The sequence below is a fragment of the Hypanus sabinus genome, chromosome 22 (genome assembly GCF_030144855.1).
Source record: "Hypanus sabinus isolate sHypSab1 chromosome 22, sHypSab1.hap1, whole genome shotgun sequence".
In the NCBI taxonomy this organism is placed as follows: domain Eukaryota; kingdom Metazoa; phylum Chordata; class Chondrichthyes; order Myliobatiformes; family Dasyatidae; genus Hypanus; species Hypanus sabinus.
This window is the reverse complement of record NC_082727.1, coordinates 4,206,708-4,219,588: the sequence shown is the minus strand read 5'-3', so window position 1 is coordinate 4,219,588 and position 12,881 is coordinate 4,206,708. Positions and strand designations below refer to the sequence as shown.

At 39.0% G+C, this 12,881-nt stretch overlaps 1 protein-coding gene across 1 annotated transcript in view; it reads left to right on the top strand.

Moving 5' to 3' along the window:
- smc3 (structural maintenance of chromosomes 3) overlaps positions 1-12,881 on the top strand; it is a 111,800-nt gene that overhangs the window by 15,534 nt on the left and 83,385 nt on the right. The window contains exons 3-7 of the mRNA XM_059946990.1: positions 3,445-3,483; positions 4,153-4,220; positions 4,971-5,042; positions 6,001-6,080; positions 9,692-9,770. Of these exons, the coding sequence (XP_059802973.1) occupies positions 3,445-3,483; positions 4,153-4,220; positions 4,971-5,042; positions 6,001-6,080; positions 9,692-9,770 (338 nt within the window). The remainder of the gene's footprint in view (positions 1-3,444; positions 3,484-4,152; positions 4,221-4,970; positions 5,043-6,000; positions 6,081-9,691; positions 9,771-12,881) is intronic.

Here is a 12,881-nt window from a genome sequence, read left to right as displayed (position 1 = left end):
TTGCATGGGTATAAACCCTGCTTTTAGTTGTAAATTGCTGTTTGAACACATCTGGTTCTCACTGAATTGCATGCAAAATGTCAAGTCAATTCAAGTCACTTTTATTGTCATTTCGACCATAACTGCTGGTACAGTACATAGTAAAAATGAGACAACATCTTTTAGGACCGTGGTGTTACATGACACAGTACAAAAAACTAGACTGAACTACGTTAAAAAAAACACAGAGAAAGCTACGCTAGACTACAGACCTACACAGGACTGCATAAAGTGCACAAAAACAGTGCAGGCATTACAATAAATAATAAACAGGACAATAGGGCAAGGTGTCAGTCCAGGCTTCGGGTATTGAGGAGTCTGATAGCTTGGGGAAGAAACTGTTACATCGTCTGGCCGTGAGAGCCCGAATGGTTTGGAGTCTTTTCCCAGACTGCAGGAGGGAGAAGGGATTGTATGAGGGGGTGCATGGGGTCCTTCATAATGCAGTTTCCTTTGCGGATGCAGCGTGTAGTGTAAATGTCCATGATGGCGGGAAGAGAGACCCTGATGATCTTCTCAGTTGACTTCACTATCCACTGCAGGGTCTCGTGATCCGACATGGTGCAATTTCCAAACCAGTCAGTGATGCAGCTCCTCTGGATGCTCGCAATGCAATTCCTGTAGAATGTGATGAGGATGGGGGGTGGGAGATGGACTTTTCTCAGTCTTTGCAGAAAGTAGAGACGCTGCTGGGCTTTCTTTGCTATGGAGCTAGTGTTGAGGGACCAGGTGATCTCTACCGAGGAGCCATCGATGTTCAGCGGGGAGTGGTCGCTCTGTGCCCTTCTGAAGTCAACAACCATCTCTTTTGTTTTGCTCACATTAAGAGACCGGTTGTTGGCTCTGCACCAGTCCATTAGCTGCTGCACCTCCTCTCTGTAAGCTGATTCGTCATTCTTGCTGATGAGTCGTGAGCCCACCATGGTCGTGTCATCGGCGAACTTGATGATATGGTTCGAGCTGTGTGTTGCATCACAGTCATGGGTCAGCAGAGTGAACAGCAGTGGACTGAGCACGCAGCCCTGGGGAGCCCCGTGCTCAGTGTGATGGTGTTGGAGATGCTGTTCCTGATCCGGACTGACTGAGGACTGAAGTCTGTGAGCAGCATCCGAATGTATGTGTTGTTTTTGTCCAGGTGGGTTAGGGCCAGGTGGAGGGTGATGGCAATGGTGTCATCTGTTGAGCGGTTGGGACGGTACACAAACGGCAGGGGATCCAGTGAGGGGGCAGCAGGGTTTTGTACTTAAGTGTGAAAGTCAAATTTACCTAAATCACCAAGTTGAAATTGGAATAGAGTAGTTTCTGATTTTAAGCCTTCCTTAAAATATGTAGATAGAAAATATCCTGACTGTTTCAAGCCTTGGTTCTCTCATTGTCAGTAGCAAGACTGATCTTATTGGAAACATCACCACTGGGTTCCCCTTTCAAACATATTGGAAGTTGATTCTTGGAGTATAGAGAGTGGCCATTGTTTAAAGTCTTAATTGTTTATCTGGTCATTCACGTGTCGCAATGGATCCAGTACTGCAGTAAAATTCTCATGATCTGCTATCGTTTTATTTATTGCCTGACTAAATATGTCTGGTTTACTAGTTTCTAGTTGCACTCTTAACTTTAAACTTGTTCAGGTTAACTGGTAAATTTATGATACCATCGTGTAACTTCAAAAAATGAAATAAATGTGTATCAATAGGAGTAGTTTTCAAAAATCAGAAAAATCTGCCAGACTAGCTTGACCCAAGTCCCAAGAATGCCAAGTAATGGAGTTTCAAAATACTTTTAGGAGGACGGAGGATAATGTTCATGTTTATTGTTAGAGCTGTACATGCATAAATGCTATGAAAATTAGCAGCACTATACATTATAAGCAAGGCAAATATATTAATGTAAATTTAATTTAAAATAAATTATACGTAAGTTACACAAGGAAAAGTGAAATAGAAATAAAGTCTAAGTAATTATTAGGGTATGTAGGTTTATTTAAAAACCCAATGGTGATAGGGAAATAGCTGTGGTTGAACCTTGAGGTGTGGGTTTTCAAACTTGTACCTTTTGCTTGATGGTAGTGATGCACCATCAATAACTCTCTCTGAGACGTAAAGGCGAGATATCGGTTTTTATTGACTGGGAGAAGGAACAAGCAGTGGTTGACCACCATACTACATCCTGGAGACAGAGAGTCCGGGCTCTGACCTCAATCACCTTTATACAGGGGTCTGTGGTTGGAGCCACAGGAGCAGGGGGCGTGTCCAGACAGGTATATGTAGTTCACCACAGGTAGCATCAAGAAGAGAGCTTGGCCCAGATATTGGGGGGATCCCTGAAGTGGATGTTGCCTTCTTGAGACATTTCCTGTTGTGAATGTCTTTCATGCTGAGGAGAGCTGTATGTGTGATGGGAATGGGCAGGTCCACTGCTCTGTATAGACTCCCGTTTTCCTCCAATGCTGGCAACTGGTTAGCTGTTTCATTTTGTATTTTATGGGATTTTGCTGATGCCAGATGGCTACTAAGTTTTATTTTCTTAAAAGACACACAGCGGAGAAAGGGAAGCCTATGAGATGGCTTTTTAGAGCACCTTGTGCTTGAGCTTACTCAGGGAAAGGCTATCTTAGATTGGGTGTTGCGTAATAACCCAGATCATATTAGGGAGTTTAATGTAAAGGAACCCTTAGGGGGCAGTGATCATAGTACTGCAATTTGAGAAGGAGGAGCATAATTCGCATGTATAAGTATCGCAATGGAATAAAGAAATTACAGAGGCATGAGAGGAGGAGGATGATGGCAGAGCAGAGGTGGCTGAAGGCTCAGAGAATATTTCACAAGGTGCAGGATACATACGTCCCACAGAGGAAGAAGTTCTCAAATGGCAGGGGTTGGCAACTGTCATTGATAAAGGAAGTTAATGACTGCATAAAAGCCAAAGAAAGGGCATATGAGGTAGCAAAAGTGAGTAGTAAGTTGGATGAGTGGAAAACTTATAAAATGCAACAAAAGGCAATTAAAAATCTATAAGAAGGGAAAAGATGGAATATGAGGGCAGTCTAGCCAATGATATAAAGCAGGATACTAAAAGTTTTTTTCAGTTATAAAGAGTAAAAGGGAGGTAAGAGTTGATATTGGAGCACTGGAAAATGATGCTGGTGAGGTAGTAACGAGGGACAAAGAAATGGTAGATGAACTTAATGGGTACTTTGCATTTGTCTGCAATATAGGCAGATAAGGTCTGAATTGGAAAAAGTGGGCATTTTTCCTTCAAACTATTTAATTAGACATACCCTATTTCTGCAATGTTTTTCCCTGTAATGTTTTTTTTCTTGATTTATTGCTATTAAAGCTGAAACCTTGTGCAATGCTATTAACTAATGGAATATAGGATATTAACATTTATAATTTTTCTGTTTAGTTGGTCGAAATGGATCTGGAAAAAGTAACTTCTTCTATGGTAAGATCGGATCCTTTATTTAGGATTTGCTGTTACTTAGAAATTGAAATTTTAGGATGTACTTCATGTAAACTGTAATGAGCTAATACTATAACCCTCATGGACTTTAGGAATGTGGAATGTTTCTACAGTGAACTTGTCTTCTATTTTTTCTAGCACACTTTTTCTGTGGATTTGCAATATGATGTGATAGAACTAGCTCATTGACTGAGTAGGGGGAACTGCACTCCACAATTATAGAGACATATGCAATACTTAGGTTGTCTGACAAGGGAAGAAAAATGAGAAATTACTTGATTGAAGTATTTAAAATTCCGAACAGTCTTGACAGGATGAAGAAGTTTCTAATGTGGGAGAATCAAATTAGTATTCAGCATTAATAGTTAAAAAATGCCTGTTTAAAACATAAGGTAAAATGCTTTCTTTTAAGGTTCTAAGTCATTGGAGCTGCCTTTCTTGAAGGGTGATGGAAACTGAGTTTTTGAGCCCTTATTTAAGACATGGCTATGTTTGTGATGAGCAAAGGAGTGAAAGGTTAATGTTGGTAGCTGGGAGTGAAGACTTCAGGCTACAGTCAGGTCAGGAGTTTAAATTGATCTATTTGATGTAACTTATATTTTCTACTTTTCAATTTTTTCTGCTCTCTCTCTCTTTCCTCCATACTTGTAGCTATTCAGTTTGTACTTAGTGATGAGTTCAGCCACCTTCGTCCAGAGCAGAGGCTTGCTCTGCTGCATGTAAGTGTTTACTTCTGCAGGCTAATTTCTGATCATGATTATTAATTAACTGAAATATGTTGTGCACCTTCATTTTGAGGGGATTGTTCATTTATCTGTGTGATTTATATTTAAATATGTGAATTGTTGTGAAGCCCTTCTAATTACTGAGGCAAACTCATCCTTCTCTTAGTTTCTGCTTGGCAGACTTGAGGAATAATGTGATAGAGAATCCTGTAATTCTGGGCCTAGTGCTAGCTTTGGTTAAAGAAATGGAGCCAAGTTTTGGGGTTAATTTTCTTTTCTCAATGCATTGTAAAATCTAAATGTTTATCTGAAGAATTATGTAGTTGTAAAAAAAAATTAATTCCCTATTATACTTAATTAGGGAAGCTATTCAACCTATTTTTCCTGATTAAACTCAGAAAATGCTGGAAAAATTCAGCAGGAGATACTCGACTGTAGATGCTTGAATCTGGAGTTAAACATAAACTACTGGAAGAACTGAGAGCACAGTATCACATCAAGAGTCTCTGATCTTACACATTAATTGTCTCTGTTTCCCTGGATGCTGCCTGACCTGAGTTTTGTAGCATTTTCTGTTTGTTTGATTTCTAGCATGTTGGTTGTTTTATATTTTCCAATTATTTTTCAGTTTTTGAAATAAATATGTGGATATTTTAACTTCTGTATGTTTGGCTTTGTAACAGTGTGTGTTTTCCACAATTTATCCTTGAGTTATTCAAACATAAGTTCTAACTGTCCTTTTAGGAAGGAACTGGACCTCGTGTTATTTCTGCATTTGTTGAAATAATATTTGACAATTCAGACAACAGGTTACCTGTAAGTAAATTCTGCGTTGAGTGTCATGTCTGCTTTCTGTTGAGGGGGAACTTTTTAAATCTGCCTTTTAGTCAAGAAGGAAATATAGTCTGAAAGCCAGGCTTCACTAATTGAAGTCATTGTCAAGGTACTGTTACCAAATGTTCAAACATGAGTATTCTCTCATGTTCCCGTGGCAGTAAGATGTGTAAGCCTAAATATACTTAGGGTTGTGACCTCCTAAGTTGGGTGGGAAAGTTTAATCCTCTCACTTGAGTAAATGAACAACAGAGTATTTTGTGTTTTGATAAGATGAAACATGTTACACTGCACTGTTTTTGTGTGTGTTTATGTTTGTGCATGAATGTGATGGACCAAAATGTGATGTTCTGAAAATCCTGTATTAGGTAGATCAGGCTTTTCATGTGTGACTGCGTTGGTAGTCTGCTTTAGGATGAGATGAGGATAAGCAGCCTTTCCCAGAAGATAGTGAATCTATGGAATACTCTGCCCAGGGTAACGGTAGAGGCAATATTAAAAATATTAAATATTTTTAAGACCCAGATAGATTTTTGCACAGCAAGCAATTGGGGTTATGAGGAAAAGGCAAGTAGGTGAAGTTAAATCCTTGGCTAGATCAGCCATGGTCTTAGAAGCAAATAGAACCATTGAGCCTGATTAGCCATTTCAGCAGAGCCGGCTTGACAGGCCAATTTCATTTGTTCTTATAATATTAGCACGGAATGAATTAGGAATCGAGTGTAGTTCTTGTTCTATCATTGCTTTGCAAGAGTTGTACACTGTGAATCTTCATTAAAATAGAGCAAGTTTACTAAACCAAGATCAGTGGTTTTGTAGCTGAACTTGTAAGTAATTGTCTTGATTGAGGTATTATTTTATTGACTTGCTTAAGATATGCAGAAATGAGTTGTTATAGCACAATTTATAATTATTGAAGTGTTGTCTATTTCATTTATAGATTGACAAAGAGGAGGTTTCTCTTCGTCGTGTCATTGGAGCAAAGAAGGATCAGTACTTTCTGGACAAGAAAATGGTGACGTAGGTTTCTAAATTTTTTCCATTTCAGCTTTTTGAGAAAACTGTACTAAGGAAATAGCATAACACTTTTATGTTATTATTTGCACATCCAGAAGGTAACCATAAGTTTTTAAGTATGTTGTCAGATACTGATAAATGGAGTATGTTAATATTGCTACACTATTATGCCAGTGGATTGGACTAATAATTCAAAGAAAAAGAATTTGAATTTTGATTTGAGTAATATTATTTCAGTTCAAAGTACATCAGTAAAATTGCTTATGGCTCATGACCATGAAGGTATTAGATTGATAGAAAAGTCCCAACTGATTTATGTCTTAGGGAAGCAAATTTGGCACTCTTACTTGCTCAGTCCCACTCCAATGTAGTTGTTCTTAACTGTTCTGTGAAATTGCCCAGAGTAAAGTGGTGAACCAATGGCATGTGATAAAAAATTTGTTGGCATGTGGTATGCAGTGCCACTGCTCAATTCTTTAACCCCACCAGTAACAAACAAATACTTATTGATTATCTTTGCTGTAAAATGAAGCAACAAACAATTTTTACAGCCTAAGGACAGTGACGGTTTTCACAGGGAACATCCTGTGCCACCTTGGCATCAGCTGGATAATTGCAAGAAAAAAGTTCAAAGTATATTTATTAAAGAACATGTATGTCACCATATACAACTCTGAAATTCACTTTCTTCTGGGCATAGTTAATAAATCCATGATAGAATAATAACCACAATAGAATCAATCCAACAAATTTCACAATATATGCCAGTGATACTAAACCTGATTCTGATTCATTTACAGTCAATGAAAAGAACATGGCAGTGTACACTGTATGATTTCCTCTGTTATGAACTGTTAGAAAGTAGTACATAGTTTTATAGTACTGTAGTAGTATTGGTAGTGTTCCAATTTATTCTGTATTAAATTTTAATACATAATTTGTTACTAGTTAAATTTTAGTTTGTTTTTTATACCTTTTTAACTATTTCCATTAAACTAGCTAATTGGGACAGCCAATTAGTTGGGCTAAAATGTACTGGTCCTGGTGTTTCTTAATCAACCAGAACTCACTGAATTATTGAGTGAGGATGTATTATTTTCTGGATCTTTTCATCTTGAATTGTTGATGAAGCATCAGTGCGTTGACTTCCAACACTTCTCTCCTGCTCAAACCTTACCTCTGAATGCGTTGCCCTCCGCACTAATCCCAGCCTTACCATCAAACATGCAAAGGGGGTGCTGTCGTGTGGCACACTGAGGCTAGGCGGCAACTCTCAGACAATTCCTCGTACCTACCCCTTGAGAAGGACTACACCATCAGAACACTTTCTCTGACATCATCACTGGCCTCATCTACTTTGGAGAACCCCTATCTCTGCCACCAAACTCATAGTTCCCTTACCCCACACTGCTTGCTTCTACCTCTTAACCAAGATCCACAAACTGGACTGTATTGTCTCTGCCTGCTCCTGCCCTACTGACCTCATATCCTCATATCTTGATTCCATTCTATCCCCCTTGGTTGAGCGCTTTCCCACCTACATCCACGACACTTCTCATGCCCTCGATTTCCTCAGTAACTTTCAATTCCCTAGCCCTGACTGCCTCATCTTCACCATTGATGTTCAGTCCCTATATGCTTCTGCCCCCCCCCCCCCCCCCATCAAGTAGCCCTTAATGATGTCAGCTTTTTTCTTGATGAAAAACCCAACCAATCCCTGTCCTCCATCTAGCAGAACTGGTCTTCACTCAGAGCTATTTTTCCATAGACTCCTCCCATTTTCTCCAAACTTGAGGGATAGTTATGGGCATTTGCATGAGCCCCAGCCATGTCTGACTCTTCAATGGCAATGTAGAACAGTCTATGTTCGAAGCCTTCCCTAGTTATACTCCCCAACTCTTCCTCCTCTACATTGACAATTGCATTGGCAATGCTTCATGCACCCATGCTGAGCTTGTCAACTTTGCCTCTTAACCTCCATCCTGCCCTTAAATTCATTTGGTCTATCTCTGACACCTCCCTCCCCTTTTTCGATCTCTCTGACTCCATCTCTGGAGATAAGCTGTCAACCAACATCTTTTATAAACCTACTGATTCCCATGGTTATTTCTTACCCTATGTCCTGTAAAATGCTTTTCATTTTTCCCCATTTCTTCACATTCACTGCATCTGTTCCCAGGATGCAGCTTTCTATTCTAGGACATGAGAGATATCCTCCTCCTTTAAAGAACAGGGCTTCCCTCCCTGTACTATTGATGCTGTCCTCACCCACATCTCCTCCATTTCCCGCTCAATCCATTTTCCAACCACCTTAATAGAGTCCCTCTTGTCCTTACCTACCACCCTATCAGCCTCCACGTCCAACACATTTGCCTTTGCAACTTCCGCCATCTCCAAACGGATCCGACCACTAAAGGTATCTTTACCTCCCACCGCCCTCCCAATTCTGCTTTCCACAGGGATCACTCCCTCTGTAATTCCCTTGTATATTAATTTCTTCCCATTAATTTGCCACCCAGCGCTTATCCCTGCAAACGGCTTAAGTTCTATTCCTGCTTGTACGCTTCCTTCCTCACCTCCATTCAAGGCCCCAAATAGTCCTTCCAGGTGAGGCAACACTTCACCTGTGAATTTTCTGGGGTCGGCTATTGTGTCTAGTGCTCTCGTTGCTGCCTCCTACATTGGTGAGACCCATCGTAAATTGAGGCACTATTTGTACAAAACCCCTGCACCATCTGCCATAAGTGAGACTTCACAGAGCCCAAGCATTTTAATTCCGATTCCCTTTCCTGGTCTGACATGTCGATCCATGGCCTCTTGTGCCAAATGAGGCCACCCTCAGGGTGGAGGAGCTTCACCTTGTATTCTGTCTGGGGCTCTCCAACCAGGTGGCTTGAATATTGATTTCTTCTTCCAATGAACAAGTTCCCCTTTCTCTCTTCCCCCTCCCCCCTCCTCTATTCCCCATTCTGATAGTTTACTTCATCTCACCTGCTTATTACTTCCCCTGGATCGCCGCCTCCTTTCCTTTCTCCTATGGTTTAGTCTCCTCTCCTCTCAGATTCTTTCTTTTCCAGCCCTTGACTTTTCCCACCCACCTGGCTTCACCGATCACCTTCCAGCTAGCCTCTTTCCCCTTTCCTCATCTTTTTATTCTGGCATCTTTCCCTTCTCTGTCCTGAGGAAGGGTCCGGCCTGAAGTGTTGACGGTTTACTCTTTTCCATTAATGCTGCCTGACCTGCTGAGTTCCTGCAGCATTTCCACCATCTGCAAGCTATGTTGTGTTTACTATTAAATGTATTATTTAGACTAGTAACTGCACACAAGATGTGCTGCTTCAGCTGGTTCCATAGATGTGGCTGGAATCTTAAATTTAACATCAAATTTTAACAACACACACAAAATGCTGGTGGAACACAGCAGGCCAGGCAGCATCTATAAGGAGAAGCACTGTCGACGTCTCGGCCCGAAATGTTGACAGTGCTTCTCCTTATCGATACTGCCTGGCCTGCTGTGTTCCACCAGCATTTTGTGTGTGTTGTTTGAATTTCCAGCATCTGCAGATTTCCTTGTGTTTGCTCATCAAATTTCAATCCTGTTTTTGTTGCAATAGGAAAAACGATGTGATGAATCTTCTGGAGAGTGCTGGGTTTTCTAGAAGCAATCCTTACTATATTGTCAAACAAGGAAAGGTAATAGAATTTAGAAATGCAAATAGTTTTTCCTGACTTAAAATGTTTTTAATGGCTTTCCAATAATACATTTAAGATCTATTATTCAATCTAACAATTTAACTTTATTTTTTGGTAAATTTGAAGAGTTGAAAGATACTTATTAGCAACACATTAAACTATCAGCAATGGGACTAAAATTTAAGGTAGGTAGAGCATGAAGGCTTAACGTTTTTTTAAGACAGTTGAACTAGGCCTTAATTTTGTAACTATTTTGATATTTCATTTTTATCTTAGACACAGAGTACTAGAGAAAGCACTGCATTTGTACCATTTAAAATGTTTTATATTTTGAATTATGTGGGCATTAAATGAAGTCACATCATAGTGGATATTTTAAATCTGGCGGCCAAATTAAGTTGGACCAAATATAGAGCTAAGTCAATTTGGTTTAGTGTGGTATGAGATCTTGATCATCCTCAATGAGGTTCATTTTCATTTGTTGGTAGTCTAAAGAAATATACAGTGAGTCATGAAAGAAGTGTTGTACGTGTTTTGTTGTTAGGTTATCTTGGAGACATTTTAAAAAATGGATAGTGCCATTTCCTTGGGTTTATTTCATCCTGCCAGGGTTAATATGGTGAATGTACTGTTCTCAAAGCATTAAGTCCATTACTCTTGAGACTTTGGCTGCTGTCATTTTCACTGGAACAAGAGAGGTGCAATTGTTTAGTGTGGTAGGTCCCCCTTTTATGTGCAAACTAAAATAGAGGTGACTAATAGAAAACTCAGTGTTTTTGAAGTGATTGTGAACTATGCAAGTTAATATTAACATAACTGGTAGAAAAGGTGCAGAGATCCAGGCGATGTAAGTTTTAAATTATAATTTTTGCATGGGTGCTGTATTGTAGACTTTGGCCGCCTTAGTCACTCTCCCACCTATTCCCTGGATATCCCTGTAGCTGTTGTTGATGCCCCAGAGGGCTTGTATTTCTATAATTCAAAAAACAAGCTGCAAAAGAATACTGTTTGTGTCTACACTTTGCTATTTCTGTTCAAATGAAACCTGTTGATTAAAACAGCTTTGCTGCTGGATTGTCCAATATTGCACTCCTAATTAAACAAATTTGAAGCCTGGAATATCAAATGGTAATCTGGAAGCAACAATAAAGTTGAGAGATGGAGATTTGTTGATAGATTTGGTACTTACAGTGGTCTGGATCTGCAGGGTAGCAGGAAATGAACATCTTTTCTGGCTTATCTTCATGATTCATTCCACTTATCTACCTCAGACAGATGAACCATCTATAAGCATTGTGCAGTAAGTGTGAATGCAATTTGACTTTGGAGCTTTTGTCCACATGAAAATAATGTCAGAATGCAAAAAAAGACCAAATACATTGACGGTTGTGATTTTAGATTGGAGAGGACCATGATGTCTCAGCAATTTGTGTCCCACATTTTAAAGAAAATCTAACCCTTGTGTGTGTGTGTATATGCATATATATATATATATATATATATATATACATACATACACACACACACACCTGTTGAAATTTACCCTTCACTCTGCTGCTTGTAATATTTGCCTTACGATTTGTATTATGATTGCAGTATTTTAAACAGTAACTGTTGAAGGTAAGTAAAAACAATTGTTTTATGTTAAAGTGTTTGTTCATTAAAGCAAAAATTGAGAGTGTCATTGAATGCCAGATCTCTCAGATGTAAACCCCCATATGTCCCTCCTTTCATCAGTGACAGTGCACAAGCTTTTGTGTTTAAATTTGCTGATTTTTGTATTTTAGAATTTTTTATTTGGACAGAAGAAAGTTGAAGTGGAATAGTGTGTATTAACTATATTGATTTAAAATTTCCAAACAGAAACCACTCATTTGGAAATGAAGAAAATTGATGGATCTAGTGCTTTAAAATGGTTCTTTGACTAAATCTAGATTGTTGTTTAATAGCCCAATGACACTGTGATATTCCAAAATTCCATCCTCCTCTGATCTGCTACAGAATATCTCTTCGAGGGTGCAACATAAAATGTTTTGTAACAAATGCAAAACATTTGTGCTTAATATAAGAGGATAATTCGAAAGTATCCTGAAGGAGATGAGTAGGGCAGAAATCAATTTTATCTGCCTGTAATTTTAAGGTAGCTTTATGTATTTGCATTAGCTTCATATTGTAAATCAATTATTTATTCTTTTTAGGTTGGTAAGGTAGAACATGCTGACCTAGTCATGAATCATATTTGCTTTGTTTTGCTCACTATGAATTCAACATGAATCACCAACTTTAGGTCTAGGGGCTGATTGACTTAATTACTGTGTGCATTGTTGCAGCATTTTCTGAATGGAATATACAATGTATACTTGCAAATCATATTTTCAAAGATAAAGCATAAAATTATAAAAAATCTGTTAAATATTACACTTTTATAGCTTTGGAGAGCCTATTTGACATGCACATGATTATATTTAAAAGGATATTAAATTGAAAGTACACATTATAGAATTTTTATTTATAGGATTGGGTATATTAAATTACATCGTGCTTGCTTTCAAGTCATCTGCCCATTTCACATCCTGTCCACCACCATCCCACTTTGATTATTTTTTGCTGCTACTGAGGGATATATCTCCTTTAGTCAGTGGGCTTGTTTGTTGAACATACCACCTCCCCAAGGTGTTGCCATTTTCTGAGTGGGGGAAATACATACTGCTCTCTGTGCAGTTCAGGATTCACTGTTGTGAGGTTCTTGTGGCCTGAGTAATCAGTACATGGTATTTTTTGAAGTGGTACTTGAAAATGGCTTTGGAGCTTGTTGCAGTCTTTCAGAGGTTCAATGGTCCAATTTAATGTCAGAGAAATATATACAATATACATCTTGAAATGTTTTTACTTCACGAACCTCCATGAAAATGGAGAAGTGCCCCAAAAAAATGAACAACAGTTAAATGTGAGAACTCCAAAGTACCCCCCCCCCCCCCAGCTCCCCTCTCCCACACATAAGCGGCAGCGAGCAACAATTCCCCCCTCAGTAAATATTGAGAAGTAATTTCCATTGATATTGTAGACAAGTATTTTCTGGGTTATCTCCACAATGCATTTTGTGAGCTTTTT